Below are 24420 nucleotides of genomic sequence, written 5' to 3'. Positions count from 1 at the left end.
CTTCATTTAACTTTTCAGAAATATAATACCAAGGGGTTATGAGCTTTGGGACACCTGTCTTGTGAGGTAGGTGTCTTGGGATTACAGGCTGAAGTTCAGAATTAAATGATCTGTGGAAACAATATTTACATATGTAATATTGTGGTTAACAGTATATTGCCCAGGATCTCATACAAAATAATTTAGCATTCGTTAGTTCACATGCATTGTGCTTCATTACTCATTACTCATTGTTGGCAGCCTAAAACAGAATTCCAGCTCAAGATGACCAAATTCTGAAAGAAACCACAGATAACAACCCCATAAACAGATACAGTACTTGAACTTGTAATTACAGTTGTTGAGCCCTAAATATTTCTGAATGTGATAAGGTAAAAACAGTAAGCCCTAATTATATTACAAGGGCTGATCATCAAAAAAAACTAGTACTATTCATTTCACTTGCAAGATTTTTTAAAATGTTAACTGTCTCCAAAAGTAGTAATACTAAATTATAAGTACAAAAACAGTACAGTATACCCTTACCAGTGTTTTAATGTCAAGCAACCTGTATTACAGTATTACACAAAGGCGTCATTTACCAATGGCTGCACATCCTGTACTACAGCAACACAATGCCAGTGAGCTGAGAACAAGTTTTGCACCCTGATTAGAGAAACCAAGATATACTATTACTGAAACAGACACATTAAATCAATTGGTTGTCAAAAGCAATAGTATACACAGAAGATAGTAGATTTTCCAAATACTTTTAAGTTAGAAACCACATAACTTCACCAACCTGGAAGCTCCATTAGAGGGCACCACCACACAGTTAATGACTGCTAAATATTCAGACAGAATGTCCATTTTTGTTCAGAATAATCAAAGCGTTCCTAATTAAAACGATTAAATGTTTAAAACAGTAATAAAGACGTTGTTTACCTTTTTCACAATACAACCCCTTTATTAGAGGGAATTACTTTGGTAGTTTACCTTATCTGTACAAAAAGAAGTAAAAAATCAAAGATTGTCATTTTTTACACAGTAAGCAGAAATGATTACAGAAATGTATAGAATAAAAGTCATTTTTAGTTTTGGAGTTCTTTTGTAAACTGAGTTCTGGTGTTTTTGACTCAAAACAAAAACATTTGCACCGACTGTCATTTTAGCTGGCAGTGTTATGATTATGCATAAGACTGAACAACTGTCTCATTCAGAGCAGCACAAGGATAAGGCACACTAGGACAGGGAGGTGCCTGAAAAACATCCACCTGGGCTATCAACTTACTAAAACAGTTGCATCTAGTGTTGTCATTACATATCACTGATATTTCTCAAAAACAAGACATTACAATTTTATTATAAAAAACATATTATAATACAAGAACACATACAACCAAAATAACAAACATACCATATCCCATTCTACAAAGTATTTTTTTTTATTGTATAATCTTCTAAGCTTTAATAAGTGGTTGATGTAATTTAAGTCAAGTTTCAACTTTCCATGATACCATAACATACAAGTCACTGGACTAAATACATTTAGTGATGCTTTCTTTCTCACTCTTGGTCTCTCTTTCTCTCTCAGTTATTACAGGAACTCAAGTGCAAGTCTCTTGGTAAGCTCGGATAACAGTCTCATAGGCAGGCGGTGGGGTCTGTGTGGCGTGAAAGCCACGCAGGCTGCTATTAGACCAGAAGGAGTCAGGCCGGGCCAGACCACCCACATTGACCATAGAGCCAGCGTTGCTTCTCGGGAGTGTTGTTTGGCTGCCTTCCTCGGCCTCACGGGCGATCTGGCTGCACTGAAGTAGCGGGTGAAATGTCGAGGCCCTGAAGCTGGGTTTCCGGGCAAATGGATCAGCCTGCTCCAGAGAGGCCTGGCGCTGGAAAGTGAGAGCTGCGCTAGCCAGGCTGTTGTTGCTTCTCCGGTCATAGCTGCTGTTGCGATAGAACCCAGAACGGCTGTGCAGGAGGCTGTGAGGGGAGGTCCGCGACTGCCTGGGGTTTCGCCTGGAGATACGGGCCGAGGCTCTGCGCCGAGACAGCCATGTCAAGAGGATCCAAATGAGAGCACCGATCATCAGGCCCACCACCATAGACAGGCTGAAGGACAGAATTAAATGATCTGTGGAAACAATATTTACATATGTAATATTGTGGTTAACAGTATATTGCCCAGGATCTCATACCAAATAATTTAGCATTCATTAGTTCACATGCATTGTGCTTCATTACTCATTACTCATTACTCATTGTTGGCAGCCTAAAGAGGAATTCCAGCTCAAGATGACCAAATTCTGAAAGAAACCACAGATAACGACCCCATAAACAGATACAGTACTTGAACTTGTAATTACAGTTGTTAAGCCCTAAATATTTTTGACTGTGATAAGGTAAAAAACAGTAAGCCCTAATTATATTACAAGGGCTGATCATCAAAAATATAGTACTATTCATTTCACTTGCAAGATTTTTTAAAATATCTCCAAAAGAGGTAGTAATACTAAAGAATAAGTACAAAAATAGTACAGTATACCTTACCAGTTCAGAACAAATTCCCCATATAAAAATACCTTGAAACAAGCTTGATATTGATACGATAAGTATGGATTTTCACTACATGAAGAACAGTAAGGTCAATGGTCATCAGGGCAATGAAATAGTTCAATAGATCAACCCAACCCATAACCTCTCAGAGACATTGTAAACTTAATTTAAAGACTATCAAAAGGTAAATACCCCATTTAAATGACAGGTGATCAATGGCACTATGCATGTCTACAAAAACATTTCAGTGGTTAAAACAAGTGGGTCATTTTATTGCTTTCAATTAATTTATTAATTGAAAAATGATCAGTCTAGATTAATTTATTGAGAACTAATTATTATTATTATTATTATTATTATTATTATTATTATTATTATTATTATTATTATTATTATTATTTAGCTTTTTTGCAGTACAAACTACATGGCATTAAGGACTGAAGGCTTCTGAACAAATGTTATTCATTCTACTATTGTGCAAATTACTTTTTATCTAAAATAAACAGTTGCTACTGTTCAAACTCAGAAATACAGCAAACATATTTTTTCCTTATGTGTTATTGTTATATTTTGAACATGACATAAATGTTTACTTGCATTATCTGACTCACACGTAGTTGTGAAAAATAACGCCAGGTGGCAGTGAGCCATTTAGTGTTTTTCTTTTTAGTATTCACATATTTCCATTAAAGTATACAGGGATTATTTTTATACATATTATGCTACTTTAATTTCTAACTTAGTGTATCAAATAATAACCATTTCATACACATTACTCAAATCTGTATCATCGTTACTTAAAAAAAACGAATATATATATATATATATATATATATATATATATATATATATATATATATATATATATATATATATATTTTTCTATAAGATTAATACATTTGAGGTAGCCTGCCTTATAAAGTTATTCATATATTGTAGAGACCCTGATATTTATATTTTATTTATAACAGACAGCTTGTATCAGACAGTTTGTATCAGGTGGAAATTACATTACACTATGATTCGTTTTCTATTTATTTCTTCTTATTTAAAAACAAACAAACAAATGCTTATTATACATATTATAAAGAATGTAGTATAGGTTGTGTAAGACACATACTGGTTTTCACCCCAGTCAAGGTCAAAATCACACGGAGTGGATATCAGCTGGTATCATACACAATATACAATATTATATGTATTCTAAATAAATATCAAAATAAATAATTATCAGAATAAAACAAGGCTTAATGATTTTTCCCATCCTTTCCCCTACACAATACAGTATTGTACTGTTGATAAATCAGATTTGTTTTCCAGCATTGTCTTCTGTTTTCTTATATAACATTCTTAAATACACAGTACATTTCAGACAAGTAACAACATGTGGTGAAGTTAACTGCTTTTAGTTTTACACATTTTAGATGTAAATCAAGATAATAAGGAGAAAATATAGTCAATGTTTTTTTTTTTAATGTTACTTTAACATTTTGCTAAAGCTTACTAGCATGAGTGATACATCTTACCATAGAAGTTCTCTGGCAGCGTCAAATAATGTTGGGATTCAGTGTTATTGGTATCCATAACATCCACAGAGATACGTAAAACGAGAAGAGTAGAGAAATTCACATGCAGTCCACACTTCTCTATTGCTTGTTCCCTATAGTAATGCTAAACAGTAAAACATTTCTTTACAAAAGGCAACCCTGTTGTTTGTCAAAACGGAAACATCAGTGTAACATTTCCTGCTTTTCTACTCAAATTAGCAAGGACAGCCTTATCTGTGAGAACCAGAATTCCTGATAAATGGAATAGTTTCCTTTCTCGTCATTTCCTCAAGTTTAATTAATGAAGAACAATGCTGAAATGACTTCATCATTTTAAACTGGCCTGCTTAGATCAAAAGTTTAATTTTAACTTCTTAAAACAAACTGCAGCATTGGAGATTACTGGTACAAAGACGTACTCTGTATTGTATTTATGATCTGATATTTCAGATTATGCAAATTAGTGGTGAAAGTTGAAGCTCAAAATTACAATTAGCTGCTTAAAATGAAAGATTTTGACAGTTTTTTTAGGAAACTGAGGGTAAAGGGTCCCTGTAATTTTCATTTTATAGTCAACTGCTGAACATAATCTTACTTGGCAGAAAATAATTTCAATTAAAGATTAGTATGTTCATCCAAAGTACAGTGCCTTGTGAAAGTATTCGGCCCCCTTGAACTTTGCGACCTTTTGCCACATTTCAGGCTTCAAACATAAAGATATGAAACTGTAATTTTTTGTGAAGAATCAACAACAAGTGGGACACAATCATAAAGTGGAACGAAATTTATTGGATATTTCAAACTTTTTTAACAAATAAAAAACTGAAAAATTGGGCGTGCAAAATTATTCAGCCCCTTTACTTTCAGTGCAGCAAACTCTCTCCAGAAGTTCAGTGAGGATCTCTGAATGATCCAATGTTGACCTAAATGACTAATGATGATAAATAGAATCCACCTGTGTGTAATCAAGTCTCCGTATAAATGCACCTGCACTGTGATAGTCTCAGAGGTCCGTTTAAAGCGCAGAGAGCATTATGAAGAACAAGGAACACACCAGGCAGGTCCGAGATACTGTTGTGGAGAAGTTTAAAGCCGGATTTGGATACAAAAAGATTTCCCAAGCTTTAAACATCCCAAAGAGCACTGTGCAAGCGATAATATTGAAATGGAAGGAGTATCAGACCACTGCAAATCTACCAAGACCTGGCCGTCCCTCTAAACTTTCAGCTCATACAAGGAGAAGACTGATCAGAGATGCAGCCAAGAGGCCCATGATCACTCTGGATGAACTGCAGAGATCTACAGCTGAGGTGGGAGACTCTGTCCATAGGACAACAATCAGTCTGGCCTTTATGGAAGAGTGGCAAGAAGAAAGCCATTTCTTAAAGATATCCATAAAAAGTGTCGTTTACAGTTTGCCATAAGCCACCTGGGAGACACACCAAACATGTGGAAGAAGGTGCTCTGGTCAGATGAAACCAAAATCGAACTTTTTGGCAACAATGCAAAACGTTATGTTTGGCATAAAAGCAACACAGCTCATCACCCTGAACACACCATCCCCACTGTCAAACATGGTGGTGGCAGCATCATGGTTTGGGCCTGCTTTTCTTCAGCAGGGACAGGGAAGATGGTTAAAATTGATGGGAAGATGGATGGAGCCAAATACAGGACCATTCTGGAAGAAAACCTGATGGAATCTGCAAAAGACCTGAGACTGGGATGGAGATTTGTCTTCCAACAAGACAATGATCCAAAACATAAAGCAAAATCTACAATGGAATGGTTCACAAATAAACATATCCAGGTGTTAGAATGGCCAAGTCAAAGTCCAGACCTGAATCCAATCGAGAATCTGTGGAAAGAACTGAAAACTGCTGTTCACAAATGCTCTCCATCCAACCTCACTGAGCTCGAGCTGTTTTGCAAGGAGGAATGGGCAAAAATTTCAGTCTCTCGATGTGCAAAACTGATAGAGACATACCCCAAGCGACTTACAGCTGTAATCGCAGCAAAAGGTGGCGCTACAAAGTATTAACTTAAGGGGGCTGAATAATTTTGCACGCCCAATTTTTCAGTTTTTTATTTGTTAAAAAAGTTTGAAATATCCAATAAATTTCGTTCCACTTCATGATTGTGTCCCACTTGTTGTTGATTCTTCACAAAAAATTACAGTTTCATATGTTTATGTTTGAAGCCTGAAATGTGGCAAAAGGTCGCAAAGTTCAAGGGGGCCGAATACTTTCGCAAGGCACTGTATATATGCTATTTGGCAGTTGAATAATGAATAAAGCCCACTGCCTTTTCAAGTCAATTTAAAGAACATGTTTGAAATCGTTCTGAATTGTTTGATTTTGCATCATTGTTTGAAATCATGCTTGCAAGCCAGTGTTTTGGGTTTTTCTTGCATGTTTTTGTGCTTACTGAAATCATGTGAACCATTGACTCTTCATCTCTGTTGACTCCACCTACTTCACTGTTCAGCATAGAAGTCAAAAGAGCTGGAAGGTCCCAATCACATTGCCAGGAAGCAAAAACAAACATGGCAAAACACTGGTGTCCCCTCTTATAACTTAATTATTTCATACATGGGCCTTCTGTGCCGTCTGCAATACAGTTGCTTTAGTGTCCTCAGTTTTATCTGTAGACATACAAACCCTCTTGAAACCAGATTAATAAATATATCAATACTATCTTAAACCATTTAAGACCAGTTTGATAACAAGGGCTACTGATTTACAGGTACTTGTATCAAAACCAGATACTTCAAACTTGCAAGACTCAATGAATAATTATACTTCCTGCCTTAGATATGGCTACCACAACCCAACCCAACAATCTTTAACCACTGACTATGTGTAAACTTCACGATGACCAGGAAATGTTTAATGCTTTATTTCATGCTCTTCCATCATTATGACATGGGGCTAGGTAACATACAGTCCTTCAAACTGCTGGATAACCCAGTAATTCCTATGGTGCACAGACACTTTTGGCGCCAGAGGTAGGTCAACTCTTATTATATTCTAGCTGACACAAGCCATGTCATTCTTTGATTATCTAGATAACACTGAATAAATCAGAGACAGTTCCACTCACTCCTAAATGAATAATGCCACAACAGTAAAATCAAATACAATACATCTTCAATTTTCATGTCATGTGCTGTGGAATAATAATTAGAAAATTGAGCACAAGCCGCTTTAAATAAAAATTAAATATGATCTCCCTCATAAATTGCTTTTCACGGGGCGGGAGCCAGGGCTGCAAGAGGAAGGCTTTTGGAAACTTAGGATTGGAGGCTCAGCCACTACAACAGGGGGGAGAGAAAAGGACGGGCCAGGACTACAACCGAGAGAGACTTCCCTATGGAGTCAAGGCTAGCCCTATCGGCCTCCGGGCCCCTGAAAACACAGAGTCCTCTGACTTCTCGGAGATTCATTATAGGCGTTGCCTCACGACTGGGTCCCAGTTACTGACCGGGTTCGACCCCGGGTTCGATGGAACGGCTAATACGAAGCCTTGATGTAAGGAAGAAAAGAGAATCTAAAAAACACAAATAATTGTTGGTTATGGGACTCGAACACTAAGAGTATGAGGGCCACGTCCCGGGAGGATAAAGGAGGAAGTAAGGCAGAGCCTTCATTCTTGAGGCAAGATATAGCACATGAGCGACGAAAGAATAGTGTGGCCGGAGGTTCCCTCTGACCACACGAAGAACTTAAAGACTTTAACTAAGGCTTAAAACGTTTTTCTTTCTTTCTGGTCATGTCTTATACTTTAGTATACATATACATAAAACTTTAACTTAAAGTTTTATGTATATTAAGTATAAGACGTGACTGGAGAGAAAGTTAAAAAAGATCAATTTGTTTTTGTACTTTTTGCAGTACAGTATTATGTTTTGTTATGCCATTAGGACTCCAACAGACACCTTTATATTATGTGTTGTGCTTTTGTGAAACAATATCTGTTACTTAAAAATGTTTTGTTGACATTTAATGGAAAAAGACACTCCATAGCTCAGCTTACACTACGAGGAGAGATATGTAGTACAAATTCTATGTTACCTGTGAATTATATAAAGAAAATTGCCTCACTTTCTTTATTTTCTATTTGTCTCCTATGTGTTAAAAACTTGAAGTAATATCTCAACATGAAATTAAGTGCCACCAAATTTCTTTTCATTTGGTTACTGTATCTGAAACAAAACTATAAGGGGGGGTGTCAGTGTTGAGAAGTGAGAAAATATTAGAGATGTTCTTTGTTTTATGGTATCATTCATTACTAAACACCCAACCCAAGCACAGAGAAAGGGGTCTTTATACAGTGGCAAAATGAGCTTATAAATAGATCAAGGAATCAAATTCACTAAAATGGAAAAGACGAAAACAAAGCAGAAACCGTGAACTTTTAATGGTGAACATAAGTGGGGCAAATATGACCACATTATTGTGCATCCTAATTTTGTATTTAACAGATTTTTGTTTTTATGTATAGATTGCTACTCTCCTGTAAAACTAATCTGATTAAATCAAGATATCTTGAACTGTCAGAAGTTCAGAACTAATGACTCGAAGTGACTCGAGCAGTTTAGTGACTCGAGTGACTCGACTCGACTCGAGCTTGGCATGTCAAAGACTCGACTCGAGTCTTTACTCCCCAATGACTCGACTCGAGTCCCAATTTTGGTGACTCGTTACAACTCTGCCCGAACCCCACTAAAGTTAACATTAAAAAAAAGAAAAACTTCAAAAAAATCCAGAAGTGTACAAATTCTGCAATGTTTCCTAAGATTTTGTTTAAATGAAAGTATTATAAAAAATGAAAGTCTTGTTTATGCGCGCTTGTGTTTTGAATGCCATTTCATGATTTTTGTGTTGTGTATAGTTTATTGGGAGAAAAATAATCTTGCTTCACCTTTGATTGGCTTAACATCACACTCACTGTATTAACCGATCAAAGCAGAAACGTACAGTCAATAAACTGCCATCTAATCAGATGGAAAAAATATCTGCTTGTAACTCAAAGTTGAAATCACACTGAACTCAGGAAACAAAAGATACATTTTAATGATGTAAGGGTAGAATTCATAAATCATCATAAAAAAACTAACAAAAATAGACCAAAAAACTCAAAAAGATTATCAAAGATTATACCACTGTTAAGTCAAATGCAATAAACTTATGGTGAAAGTATTCTTAGTATTAATAAAAGTAGAAGTAGAACAAGAAATCCCTTAATTGTGAAAAAAAAGTAAAAAGTGAACATTCTTTCCACTGGGAGGTGATCGCTTAGGCTGGGACTTCCTTTCATTGTTATAGTATATAATCACGCATATAAAAACCCGCCCCAGCCAACCACTTTATAAAGACCTGCATCTGTGCTGATTACTCTTAAATTACCAAGGAATGTTCTTTCTAATTAAACAAAGCATATATGGGAGTGTTTTATTCACCTACAATTAATGTCGCTAATTTCTCTATGTTAGTTCCACTTTCAATAATCCAACATAGATGATTAAAAACAAATCAAAAGTAGGCAAAGAGAGTTTTAAACAAGCCCCCAATCCCACCACACAATTGTGATTTTCTACAGATTTCATGCCTGTGTACTCTATATATATCTAGGTTGGTTTAGACTGGAGAATAATAGCCAGTTTCATTTTCTTATATCCCTAAACTGCGATATAATATGGCCCAACACACCTTTATAAAGCAGGCCTCTAATTTCTGGAACTCATTGCTTTCTAACAATAAGATAGCCTCTTCACAATCAATTTCAAATGTTTTATGATTGCATCCTGTCCAAGGTTGTAAATATTGCAAATACTGGTTATTAATGATGTGAATTGCAATCGACTGCTTTCTTTTGTTGCCACCTTGTAATTCTCATAACAATAGTTTTACTTTTTGACGCCTTTCCTCCATAGACCCTACATGTGATATATTTCACAGCACTGGCAAGTTTTATAGCTGGTGGGGGAGGGGAGTGTATTACTAAATATTTTCATTCACACAATGTCAAAACTACACAAACTCAGTAACATCTGCAGTACAACAGATGGCAAAGCCAAAGAACCACATGACTGAGTTAAATAACTGATGATATTTATTTGGCATTTCTCATCAAGCATTCAAGTCTGTTTGTTACATTTGGATCTCTCTGTTCCCTGGATTAATCCCTGTAGTACACTTTATTGGAGAAACGCCCAGATGTAACAAAATCCCCCAAATGTTTATGTGGGACTGGACTGATAATGAGATTGAGAAGAAACCTTCATAACATTAATCCGATTAAAACATTACAAGAAAAACAATCCACCATTTCATTCATATATTCAAACTTCAAAGCTCTTGGAAACATGCTAAGGGCACTTCTTCACTGAAAATGTGTCACAGTATTTTAATAAATAAATTGGTTCAACATACAAGCTAGTGAAGTACAAAAATGCACTGTGAGATACAACATTTTAAACAATATGTAACCCATGTATCATCCTGTTGGTTTGACTCAATGAGCTTAAGAAACAGATGATAGTAATGAATACTGATAACAATTTTTTTTTTACACCAGATGGCAGTAGTTTATGTGAATTTCTGATCAATATCTGAAAAACTAACAGTTGGAGCAGTAAGAACAGCTTGGGTCATTTTAACTCTGCTGGCTTTCCAATAAAAGACTGAAAGACCATCCTATAACCACAGATGTGTGCATCTTAAATACACTGTAAACAAGCTATTTCAATATATTGGTAACACTATAATGAACAAGCATGTCAGTGACATGCACACTCTGGAACAGCTGTACATTCAAAACTAGAGCAATGCCACTACATAGTAGCGCACTAAAACCTAGTGTACAGCAATTGTGTGCACCTCCATCCATTGTATGCAAAATTGTAAATGTGACATAGGGACAAATGGACAGATGCCCTTGTATACCCCCTGATTCTAATACAGTACTTTCATTAACCTGAGCTGAAGTATATCCAGAGCAAGTTTCATCACATTGAATTACCGGTATTGCTTTTGTGGATATACAGTATTTGTTGGGCGCTGTACCATTCCCAGGAGAAAAAACAAACAAACAAAAAAACAGTTTCAAAACCAAGGGTCAGTGTCTGTATCATTTAAAGAATTCCCTTAGAAGAAAAGCATCAACTCAGTTTGTACTAGAACTATACAAACCTGATCCCATGACACCATGAGCAGGTGATCTGAATGTGACTGACAATATCCATCGTAAATGTTTTCATAGATGGTCATGTGAGAAGCTTCAGTTTACACCACTTGAGGGGACACTATTGTTATTCGTCTTATAACACTGGAAAGTCTAACAAATAAAAGCAATAGGCATTCTCTAAGCGAGGTCAAGTAATGGTGATGTGGATAAAAGCATCACAATCCCACTGTCTTTTTATGACTTAAATTATGGGGCCATCGTTCACAAACTACATTCTAATACGTGCTTCGGGTGGATAGCATGTATGCTCAGTTGGGTAGGATTTGCTATAAAGTAAATCCACTATTTGTATTACTTGATAAATATATGCACTGTATGCTGTTTTATGTTTGCCATAAATGTAGAAAAGATATGAGGAAGAAGTATACCAGAGAAGTATACCGTTATTTTGGACATTATGTGACAAAGTACTTGGAGAAAAGGAGGAGCAGAGAAACGGAGAGCTCAAACTGCAACAGATTCAGACACAATGCTGATGCTGGCAAATAGAACTATCTTCGTATACTCATACATGAATGGTGGGAATGCTAGGGCTACTCTGAGGCCAGGCAACCCGACATGCTATAAAGTACTTAACAGAAAACGTATTTTTTAAAAAGACAATTATATAATCAACATGTACTGTACATAATTTCTGGTAATCTAACAATTTCACACATTATGTGCACTGTTAGAAATAAATGAACAGACTGTGAGGTAATATTATGCAAAACAGCTGATATGACAATATGATGTGTGCTGTAAAAGACCAAGAGGAAGGAGCCTGGAAGAGGCATGACAGTAGGTTCTCTCAATAGGAGCAGCTGTACTCCAACTGGGCAATCAGTGATCACTGTTAAATAATACATACAAAAATAAACAAAAACTAAAAATACTGAATGCAGGTATAGCAAGACAAATCCACTAGAAGCAAGCAGTGAGTTAGGCAGGATGAAATTTAACTTACTATCAAGGATGTGGCCACTGAGAAGGTTGCATCTTTCATCAGTCTTCCAGCAACAAGTCACTGGTATTTGATTACTGGGCAATGACTTCTGCATTTTAAAGCTTATCATCAGCAAAATTTCAATTGGTGCAATATAAAACTAAATACTAAGAACCACTATTGTTAAAACATGTTAAAAATACTGCACAAGTTTAGATCAGACCATTATTATAACAATTGTTCTAAAATTGTTTCAAATAGAAGTGGGAGCTCGGGTATTCTAATCAAAAACGTATTTGAAACTGGCTCCAGATTTAAACATGGGCCTATTAACATTTATTTTTATCTGTCTCACTAAACACATTAAAAACAATGCATTTTTGGTGTGAGTTGTGGATGCTTGTTTCTGCATTGTTTCTTATCGTATTCACCACAACTCCATCGTTTGCATACTCCCTCTGGAAGAGGCAGAATGGCGGCCCGGTCCGTGTACCGCTAAAGATTCTATCCCAAGTGCGAGGTATCAGTATCAGAGACTGGCAGCATTCTCACTCCCTCTAAAATAGACCTTTTTATATTTCCTCCTTCATCTGTTGTTAGTGAGTACGATTTTGGTGGAGGGCGGGTGAAAAGGACTGATACACTAACACTAGACTCCTCCCAACTGAAGGCCAATCCAAGCTACCCATCATCAAGTAGTTACTAGATAACTTGTATTACTTGAAAGCAGCGGTTTTAGGCAACACAATTACATTGAAAAACAACAGGAAAACAAACGAAGCTTAAAAAATATTTTCTGCGGCTGCGTGAAATATTCCGATTAAAAACACAGCAGGTTGATTTTTTCTTAAGCAATGTGGGTATGCAGTTCAGTCTGATTGTGTTACCATTGGCAACACAGCAACCACAGAGCCTTCCTGCTACAATATTGCAAGCTTTCTGAAAACTCTTCATACAACAGCTTCCACGGGTAAGATCCAAATATATTACGTTTGAAAAAAAGTCGTAGGCAGCGTGTTGTTTGTGTATGTTTATATATAGCATATAGAAATGTAGTGCTTTAATTATATATATATATATATATATATATATATATATATATATATATGAAAGCACTACCTTTCTTGCTTAAATGCTTTTTCCTTTGTAGCTGCATTTTCTTATCACTCTGAATTATGAAAATTAGGCAGAACTCTGCTTGATAAATAGCATTTTTATGAACTGATTTTTTAACTTTGCAACCTTTTGCTTTTGTACATGCATTAAAACAAAACGTGTTATTAGTGGATGGTTCAATTTGTAATGCCTATTATTACATCAGAGGATGTCAGTCGATATTAGCACTATACCGACTAAAGAAAATACCGATGTAATGTCTGAATTGTAATCGTTGCACGTTTTTTTATTTTTTTTAAAAAATTATTTTGTTTTAATGCATCTCCGTACTGGGAAAGGATGTTGCTGTGCAGGAGAATAAGTCTTCAGGTTTCAAAACTTTACGGTGAAGTTATGTTTGCATGCAGTGGTGAAATTCGCAATAAAAAAGTGCAGGTATATGCGCAGCCGGGTGTAAACATTAACAAACTAGACAATTTGAGTGAAAATTTATGAATACAAAATAAGCCTTACAAAATAACTGATAAAATATAACCAATTCACTCTAAACAAAAAAGCTGAAAGTACTGAAACCGTTGTACCCTCTGCATGTAGGCCTTTCACTGTGATGTAGTGTAATATAACACTTAAATTAAACCTTAAATGACAAGCATTAAGAAATATTACACTATGCAGTAACTGTTGTAGAGAGGGAGTTTTGTTTCAAGATATCCTAAAAAATGGATGATTTATAAAAAATGGTATAAAAAAAACAACTGTGCTATGAAAAAATGATACAAAAAGGCTTAAGTCAAACAATTCACAACAGGCGCTACTCTTAAGAAAAAAAAAAAAAATGATGTACTTGACTTGGCCATTTTAAACTCCATAGTATTTTCTGAAATCATCCCCATACTTTCCAGACCATGGGTACTCATCTACAACAGGACCTAGCCATGCTACGATAGTCTTGGATTAGAACATATGTCCCTGTTATTTATTTATTTATTTTTTACTTATTACTTATCCTACAATAGTATATTCTGTGTGTTTCTCTGTTGTGTTTTTGTTTAGATGAATTCCCGTGAACTATTCCAGAAAAAGATGAGTGTATTTCAGGCATTAACAGTATAAAAGTAGTTTTATTTATTTATTTATTTTTAATCCTTGGCATTGTGGTTTCTACACAATAACCAAAGTGGCAAAATACACATTTTCATAAAGTAATATCATTATTGTGGTTTACTTATGCCTTTTTTTTTAGATGTACACACAAGTGAAAACTCAGATGTAACTTAAATAAACTCTTCAATATTTTTTGAAAAGATGGCATTGTACAAAGAAAAAACACCTCACCGTTTTTGGTTTATTACAGTCAGGGTTGCCAACTGGCCCCATATTGCCGTGACACTTTGACAGGTAAGGCTTTTTAACTGCATTATATGCAGTCATTTACAATAGGACATTGATTTAACATCTCATCCGCAGGATGGAGCACAAGTAATTTACCTTTTAGAGAGGTGAGTTGAAAAACTTGACCTGTCTAAAGTGTCCCAGAATTATGGGGCCAGTTGGCAACTCTATTACAGTGAAGCACATCTGCATCTGTATCCCTGACTCGCCAAATCTGAAGCAGCACTTTTTTGATCCTGTTTTTTTTAATGTTAATCCCTACTGTCCCACACTTGCCATTTTAGAAACTTTTGCGCAAATTCTGGCAATGAAATCTGTGCAAGGCAAAACGCGCTGTGACAATTATTTCTATATTTGTCAACTATGTAATTTATGGCGGACACTGACGTGGATTTTTGCCTTCAAATTCATGTGCAGCAAAAATGAAATCTGATCAGAATGAAAGCTCGGCCAATCAACATGCAGTGATTATACTGATGTTAATGGTGGCCAATAACACAGAAACAGAAGCAGTATGAGGAAACAGAATGCAAGCAGCATGAACTGAACTGTGCGGAATCAAAACGCATTTGAGAAATGTTGCACTTGTGGACTCTGTGAGTGGATGGAATGCATCCCAGTACTGGCATTAAAATAAGTAGTACCGATGAGTACTGACAGAATTTCACAGCTGTTTGTAAGACACAAAAATAACATTTAAAACACATTTTTCCAGCAATTTTGTTAGAAAGTTTGTTTGCATACTTTTTACTTCATTAATAGGTTGGTAATGTAAATATTCTTCAAACTCCACTTTGAGATTATCACACGTTTCATTGGTCATGCCTCTGCTTTTGCCATATATCCTGCTGTTGCTATCAATCAATGGAAATAAATCAAGATCCCTTTTAAAGCAAATTATTGGCTCAATACTTAATTAGTTATTAGATTTATTTGTCAGCTCAAGAATAAAACACTGTGGAGGTTATTGTTAACTATATACATCCATTCCAAGCTAAATTGTGATGGTTCTACAGCAGGGTGCGATTTGTCAAATTTCCAGTGGGGGGGACAAAATAGACAAACAACAAAACATCATGACAAGCCTTGATACATCTGTAGTACACAATTTAAACAGTTAAGAGAATCACTAAGTTACTTATTTATTTATACCGAATCAACTGCTAAAAAATCTTTAGGAGTCACACATTTGCCAAATCTGCCAAATCTGCCATCATTCAGGATAAATGCAGTTATTTTTTATGCATACGGTCGTACTTGCCAACATATGGAAACTGTTCAGCGGGACGCTGATCATATATATTATCATATAATAGACATACCCCCCAACTCAACACCACACGACCATCATGACTGTAAAAATAGACATAATGAAGCATTCTTGCCTTTGTATAAGTTAGTGATCAGCAGATGTGTCTGTCGTACAGAGAGCAAGAGAGCACAGCGTGTGGTTTTCACTAACTCTACTGTGCACAATAAATGATTTTTTTTCTATGGGTAAATCTCTGGGCTTTCTTCCTATGCATTGGGACGCGGGACATTTGCTAGGAAATTGGGACTGTCCCGTCCATATAGGGACTGTTGGCATTAATCTGCGGGCGGGCGCGGGGGGGGGGGGGGGGGGGATTTGGTGCTACAATTTCCAGTCTTTGGCTCTGGGGCTGTTTAAAAAAAAAAAAAAAAAGCTGCTATGGATTTTTAGTGTCCTGTCTTTCTTTTTTTTTCTTTAGTATAGTAAGCACTTCAGATGATAATAAAAAATAACAGTTTGAAATACAGCAACTGAATGACGTTGACAAATCGCACCCTGTTCTACAGTATATGAAAGTTCTTACACAAAAGTATTGAAAAAGTAAAGGATGTAGCAATAATTGTTCAAAAAAATATTTGTAATACTGTATCATAGAAAAAGGTATTTCAAATTTTCTAGGAGAGATCTTAAGATTTTTATTTAACTCCAACAGGAAATGCACATGTGCAGTTTTACAGAATACTTTATACCCTCTGCATTTGTATAACACATTTATGTTCGAAAAAAAAAGGTATATAAATGATGGACATTGACCAAATGTTTTTGGTTTCTTTTTAATCACTCGGTCATTCATCCTTGACCATGACACGCTTGAGTGATTATGACTGAAGCATATGCACTTAATCACCTAATTAGTGAGACAGTTGATTGGACACTAGATATGGAGTGGTTTCAGCTGTTGAATTGTAAGCTTGAATAAAAGCAATAAATAAAAATCACAGAAAAAAATAAACAATATGCCACGTATGTCAAGAGAGCAGCGCCTTCGTGCAACCGGCATGTTGGAGGCTAGACTGGGGCAACGTACTGTCGCCCGCTGTCTTGGGTGCTCACAGCCAGCAATTTCAAACCTGGCGAGACGGTATAACCAGACACGCTCTGTCAATGACAGGCCACGAACTGGGAGACCAAGAGTCCCAACACCTGCCCAAGATCGATAGATCATTTTGCAGCATCTTTGTGATGTCAATTGTTAATCAGCACAATAAAAAGTCACTGCACCTGCTCTAAAACACAGTTTGTCATTTTTTCGATCTCATCTAACAAATTTTATCCTAATATAAGTGATAAGTTTCTTAATCACCATTTAATACTTTTTGCGCTCTTTTAATAAACACAAAACAAACAAAACACAGGAACAAAATAACAGTTTGAACAAAAACCCTTCTAAACACACACACAGCACAGCTATCACTTTTTTCACTGCACACTCCTTCTCCACTCCTAACTCTCCTACACAACCTTCAGCAAACATTCATTCCTTTGTTCCTTTTATAGGGTGTTACCGGGGGTAATTGGCAGTCAATCATTCAATTACCACCAGTACACATTCCACACTTTTTCAATCACACCACAATCAGTCAATTGAACAATTAAACACATTTTCCATCTCCACAGACCCAAACACACTTGCACCCATGTGCAGAGACTCTTCTCTGCACATACCCTCCCCAACTCTGTCACTATATATACAGTGCCTTGCATAAGTATTCACCCCCCTTGGACTTTGCCACAATCTGTAGTGTTACAGCCTGGAATTAAAATGGATTTAATTAGAATTTTTTGTCACTGATCTACACAAAATAGCCCATAATGTCGAAGTGGGGAAAAAAATCTACATATTTTTCAAAATGATTTACAAATAAAAAACTGAAAAGTCTAGATTGCATAAGTATTCACCCCCTTTGCTGTGACACCCCTAAATAAGCTCTGGTGCAACAGATTGCCTTCAGAAGTCACATAATTAGTTGAATGGAGTCCACTTGTGTGCAATTAAAGTGTCACATGATCTCAGATTAAATACACCTGTTTCTGGAAGGCCCCAGAGTTTGTTAGAGTGCATATCTAAACAAACAGCATCATGAAGACCAAGGAGCTATCAAAACAAGTCCGGGATAAAGTTCTGGAGAAGCACCAATCAGGGTTGGGTTATAAAAAAATATCCCAAACTTTGAACATCCCCCGGAGCACCGTTAAATCTATTATTAAAAAATGGAAAGAATATGGCACAACCGAGACTCTGCCTAGAGAAGGCTGTCCACCAAAACTCAGTGACCAGGTAAGGAGGGCATTAGTCAGAGAAGCAACCAAGAGGCCAATGGTAACTCTGAAGGAGCTGGAGAGATCCACAGCTGAGATGGGAGAAACCGTCCATGGGACAACTATAACCCGGACGCTCCACAAAGCTGGGCTTTATGGAAGAGTGGCGAGAAGAAAGCCATTGCTGAAAAAAACCCATATCAAATCCTGTTTGGATTTTGCCAAAAGGCATGTGGGAGACACAGCAAACATGTGGAAAACGGTTCTTTGGTCTGATGAGACCAAAATTGAACTTTTTGGCCTTAGCGCAAAAAGCTATGTGTGGCGCAAAGCCAACACTGCTCATCACCCTGAGAACACCATCCCCACAGTGAAGCATGGTGGTGGCAGCATCATGTTATGGGGATGCTTTTCATTGGCAGGGACTGGGAAACTGGTCAGGATTGAGGGCAAGATGGATGGAGCCAAATACAGGGAAATTCTAGAGGAAACCCTGTTTCAGTCTGCAATCCGATTGAGAATCTGTGGCAAGACTTGAAAATTGCCGTTCACCAACAGTCCCCATCCGACTTGACAGAGCTTGAGCAATTTTTCCAAGAAGAATGGGCAAAAATTGCAGGGATCCAGATGTGCAAATCTGGTAGAGACTTACCCAAAAAGACTCACAGCTGTAATTGCTGCCAAAGGTGCTTCTACCAAGTATTGACTCAGGGGGGTGAATACTTATGCAACCAACAGATGTCTTTTTTTTTGTTTAATTAACTTTTATGTCACAATAAAAAATATTTTGCACCTTCAAAGTGTTAAGTATGTTGTGTAAATCAAATGGTAAAAATCCCAATTAAATCCATTTTAATTCCAGGTTGTAACAATACAAAATGTGGAAAAGTCCAAGGGGGGTGAATACTTATGCAAGGCACTGTGTGTGTGTGTATATATATATATATATATATATATATATATATACACTACCGGTCAAAAGTTTTAGAACACCTCATAAACAATTGGAGATAAAAAAAGAAATCAATAAACAATTGGAGATAAAAAAGAAATCATGGAATCGTTTTGTTTAACAAAATTTAATCTAAATTTTTGACTCATCAAAGTAGCCACCTTTTGCAGATATAACAGCCGAACACACTCGTGGCATTCTTTCTACAATGGAAATCAAATATTGTTCGGAAAGTTCTTCCCAACACTGTTGCAGAAGTTCCCACAAATGTGTTGCACTTGTAGGTTGCTTTGCTTTCACCCTTCTGTCCAGTTCATCCCAAACCAGCTCGATGAGGTTTAAGTCTGGAGACTGTGCTGGCCATTCCATGATTTGAAGCCTACCGTCTTGTTCTTTTCTTCTAAGGTAGTTCTGACATTCTGAGGTATGTTTTGGGTCATTATCTTGCTGTAGGATGAACCCCTGACCAACTAGGCGTATACCAGAGGGTATTGCATGGCGCTGCAAAATGCTGTGGTAGCAGTTTTGGTTCAGGGTGCCACTCACTCTGTGCAAGTTGCCGACTCTGGATCGAGCAAAAGAGCCCCAGACCATCACGCTTCCTCCTCCATGTTTGACAGTTGGTGTCACACACCGAGGAACCATCCTTTCACCTACTCGACGGCGTATAAAAACCCTGCGTGATGAACCGAAGATTTCAAATTTTGATTCATCGGTCCATAAGACCTTCTTCCAGTCTTCAGTAGTCCACTGGCGGTGCTTCATGGCCCAGGCAAGCCTCTTTTTCTTATTTTGCCATTTTAGCAGTGGCTTTCTTACTGCCACTCGACCTGTCAAACCTGCAGCTCGAAGTCTTCTCTTCACAGTTGAAACTGAGACTTGCTTACTTCAACCAGTGTTAAGCTGTGCTTGAAGCTGTTGTCCTGTGAGCCGCCTATCACGCAAGCTGTTGACTCTCAGAAACTTGTCTTCTGATTCTGTTGTGGCTTTGGGTCTGCCAGACCTCTTCCTGTCAGAGTTTCCTCCAGTTTCCAAGTGCCTTTTGATGGTGTAGGAAACTGTACTCACTGACACCTTGGCTTTCTTTGCAATTTCTCTAAAGGAAAGACCTACACTTTTAAGGGTTATAATGGTCTGTCTGTCTTCCTTTGTTAATTGCCTTTTTCTCGCCATTATGAGAGCAATATACTACTTCCTGCAGTACAATACTGTCCAAATAATGCTCAAGAGGGTGTAGTAACACAGTCTGTTTCAACACTGCTTTTATACAGACAGAGGGTTTGTAAGTAATCAACAAAAGTTGGGACACCTGTAGGAATTGTTAGCATCAACTTTCAAGGCTTAATTTACTTCCATTGCTGCAGAACAGCTGTAAGTTGTTAACCCATTACTTGTTCCCCGAAAAAGGCCTTTTTGTATAACTCTGAAATGTACATTATTTTTCAGTTTTTGGTAACCTAAACTTTTTTTTTTAACCTCTGGCAGTTTACCGCTTACCTTTGTACCATTTCAGCTTATTCACTGGTCTTGAACTGCTTAAATTTCAATAAAAACTGGAAAAATGGGGGTGTTCTAAAACTTTTGACCGGTAGTGTATATATATACTGGTGCTGTGGCTGTTGCTTCAAAAGAATGGACTAATCAGGGGATGAGTTTTCAGCCATGTACTAGAGACCTATGCAAAATTACACTGACGCCTGCCTCTTTCCTTTTTAGGCAGCTGTCAGGTCACTGAGGGGAAAAAAGGACAGCGTTCATTTGCAAAGGACATCAGAGAAGCATTGTGAAAGCTGTGCCCTCATTGGATGCCAAGCGCCTGTGACTCAAGCCCTGCCTTCTCTGTGGAAGAAAGAAGTGTGTGAGGGTTTGTGAGAGAGAGAAAGAGGCAGCTAAGGAAGGATGCCTTCTTCAGGGAAGTAGTCCAAATACTTCATCCTGTCTGTTGCAGCCTCTGGTTTGTTGAGAGAATTCTGCAGAGGACAAATTGCAAATTTGTAGGGAGGACCATGGCTACAGCTAAAAACTTTGGAAGATCCCCCAGAGATATTGCCAATGTGATGCAAAAATTGCAAGGTATGTCCTACTGTATATGCTGTAGTATCACTCTTATTTCATAGTTTAATTCATTTTATTCTTGCTACTTTTTCTTTTTACTCCTAATTTAATATAACTGTACTATTTACTTATAAACATTCCATTATGTTAAACCCAACTAAAATGCCTTTAAGTAGTAATAATAGATATTTTAAGAATAATATACAGTAATATGACAACATAATATTCTGCACTTTTTGTCATACTGTTCCCTAGTTATGTTTGCTACAAATATATATATATATATATATATATATATATATATATATATATATATATATATATATAAAGAGAACGAGATACAATCTAGAATCAAAAAGGACATCTATTTTTTATTATGTAGACAGCTGGTTGATGCTCCTAATGTATTTGTTATTAAACGTAGTCTGTAAATCTGTATTGTTTTAAAATAGTATGTTGCAAACAACAGTGCATTTGTTCGATTTTATCATCAGAGCGTGACACAGATTTATTGGCTCAAATCATTTCACACTTACATATATGAAGGATGAAGGTCATCTTTATTCTGAAGGCATTATTGTAGTTGGGTTGGGGGGGTGGTGGGGGTCGGGGTTGGGGGGTGGGGGTGGGGGTGGGGGTGGGGGGGGGGTAATTGTTTTGTACAAGTAACGAAATCTAGTTACTTGCATAAAGTCGTTTTTCTCATTTAAAAAATGCTTGGGCATTACAGGGTTAATGAGTGATTGTTTGGAACTGCCTGGATCAAAGCCTTCCTTTCATGCTTTTAATGCTCTTGAGATAGTACCTGTCCCTGGCAGTCAATTTGGCCGGGCCTGCGTATTGAAATAGCTTTTATGTACAGTACACAAACTAGATGTATGGCACCTCAGATCCAATTTTCAAGCTGTGGCACTTCATTTGATATGCAACAGTCATCTGCAGTACAGATTCTGAACTTATTCCAGTGAAGATTTTGAGTCTTATTCCAGTGAAGACGCACACACACCCTACTGTATCCAGGAACACCCTGTTGGGTTTGTCAGTGATAACTCTGTGATCCATTAATAATAATAACCGTGTGGCTTCCAATACGGAATGCTTTATCTACAGTTTATTGTGAAGATATAGTTTCTTACCAAAAAGGTGAAATACGTAGCCTTTAATTATAAAAAATAAACAAATAAATAAAAAAAGTATTGTGAGCAGTGTACCACAGAAAACAGACTGAAAAACGTAAACTTTTTTTTTTTTAATGAAGTAGATTATATAAGAAAAAAGCATACGCACTCCAATATGCGTAAGGTGCAAAGTACAAAATTAAATCAGTATGTGAAAAACATTGCTCACACACTTACAAAACATTTACCTATTTTGTTTTGGGTTAAATAAAACATATTTGTGGAGCACATTAAGTAAGTGTGTTAGTGCTTCCTCCTTTGAATGAAATATTTCCTTGGCAGAGTTTTTGCAAATTCCATTTTCTCCTGCTTTGGTAAAAAAAAGTCCACACAATGATTTACTTGGATGCCATGTTAACAACAAAAACAGCGGAATATGGCCAATAGATGTGCAAAGAATCCTGCAGCATGAAGCACATTTAAGACTAATAACTGTATTTAATCTGAGATATTATTATTATTATTATTATTATTATTATTATTATTATTATTATTATTATTATGGGATACTTTGCACTGTATTAATTTTACTTCTCACTTTGGCTGCTAAGGAAGCCAAAGGCATGACAGGCTATCATCACTGGTTTGAGTTATCATATGCTCTGTTTCTTAACAGCTTGGTTAAAAAGTTACTTTTAATATTTGCCTTTGGTTCCTAAGAGACTGGCTTTAGGCTTTAACCTGATGCTTGCTACTCTTAAGAAACACGTTTGAAAACTTGGGCTTAAAAAACTTGGGGTTATGTTTTGTTTACATTGTTTTAAGCACTGACTTTACTGATCAACTTTGAATAACAAAGATGAGCATTCACATTATTACAACCCTGCGTGATTATAGCATTGCTTCTATAAATATTCTTCTGAAAATTAGCACTGCGGGTTTGGAAAAAATATTCACCAATGAACAACATACATCCATGATTGGTCATGTCTTTAGCCAACTTACCTTTTAATACATTTTAAATATTTACAGCATTTATATCTTCTGAAAAAAACTAAAGAATTTAAAAGCATTTGCTACTGCATGAGGTATATTACATTATAACAATGCAACACTTCTCACTTTAGTTCCACAAAAAAGTGTTGAGCATGATACTGATGGTTTCTGATTTTCTGTTCTCAATTTTGCATATATAACATAAAGTAAATACTGTAAATGTGAACTTGGGTTCTGTTATTTGTGTGACTAAACATATACCAAGTGAATCCTATTTGTTCCAAAAAAAAAAAAAAAAAAAAATGGCATGATGACATCATTGCCCCTGAAGTACTGTTATGGAAACATCCCAAGAACTCAAAAAGTTATTAAGTGTCCTGAGTTTGGGACTATCAATATTCACTAATGCTTTCCTGCGTATTGAATACGTCCAAAGTTGTTTCTCCTGATGTCCTATATGTCCTAAATAGAAAGTGGAAAATAGACTATTTTGAACTGCCCTTCCACTGAGAAACAATTGCTTTTTTTGTGAACTTATATGGCTGTAGAATATTATTGCTAACAGAGAGTATGGTGGTCTTTCCTTTTTTTAATTTTTTTTTTTTTAATTTGGTAGTCGCCAATTGTTTTGTTTTTTGGTGTGTTTTCTCCCCAATTTAATAGTGTATAATTATTTTTGTTTAGCTCAGCTCACCGCTACCACCCCCGCGCTGACTCAGGAGTGGCAAAGACGAGCACACGCTGTCCTCCAAAACGCCACCCCCTGGGAGCTCCCCTCCTCGGTCGGCAAAGGAATAGCCTGGACTCGAACCGATGACGTCCAGACTATAGGGCGCATCCTGCACTCCACGCGAGTGCTTTTACTGGATGCGCCACTCGGGAGCCCCCTTGGTGGTCTTTCTGTTATACTTTCTATGCAGGGTATAAAGCAGATGTGGAGAGGAAGCATTTATAAATATTGATAGTGA

General features: G+C 36.7%; 2 protein-coding genes across 3 annotated transcripts in view; one reads left to right on the top strand and one right to left on the bottom strand.

The window, feature by feature from the left end:
- Positions 1-518: 518 nt before the first annotated feature.
- Positions 519-12808, bottom strand: LOC117402665 (myc target protein 1 homolog). 2 transcript variants are annotated; one of them, XM_059024142.1, is made up of 2 exons: positions 12274-12808; positions 519-2113 (listed from the first exon to the last, which is right to left on the bottom strand). In XM_059024142.1, the coding sequence occupies exons 1-2, from the start codon at positions 12380-12382 to the stop codon at positions 1587-1589; spliced, it is 636 nt and encodes a 211-aa protein (XP_058880125.1). In that variant the 5' UTR covers positions 12383-12808; the 3' UTR covers positions 519-1586. The 2 variants fall into 2 exon arrangements, with proteins under 2 accessions (XP_058880125.1, XP_033859926.1); XM_034004035.3 differs by lacking the exon at positions 12274-12808 and adding an exon at positions 4062-4232.
- Positions 12809-12936: 128 nt separating this feature from the next.
- The window catches only part of LOC117402844 (nesprin-1-like), a 194828-nt gene continuing 183344 nt past the window's right edge, over positions 12937-24420 (top strand). Inside the window, exons 1-2 of the mRNA XM_059024130.1 lie at positions 12937-13222; positions 21000-21356. Of these exons, the coding sequence (XP_058880113.1) occupies positions 21290-21356 (67 nt within the window). The 5' untranslated portion in view covers positions 12937-13222; positions 21000-21289. The remainder of the gene's footprint in view (positions 13223-20999; positions 21357-24420) is intronic.

This window comes from Acipenser ruthenus, chromosome 5, assembly GCF_902713425.1.
Source record: "Acipenser ruthenus chromosome 5, fAciRut3.2 maternal haplotype, whole genome shotgun sequence".
Lineage (NCBI taxonomy): Eukaryota > Metazoa > Chordata > Actinopteri > Acipenseriformes > Acipenseridae > Acipenser > Acipenser ruthenus.
The sequence above is the reverse complement of the archived record's forward strand: the minus strand, read 5'-3'. Positions and strand labels throughout refer to the sequence as shown.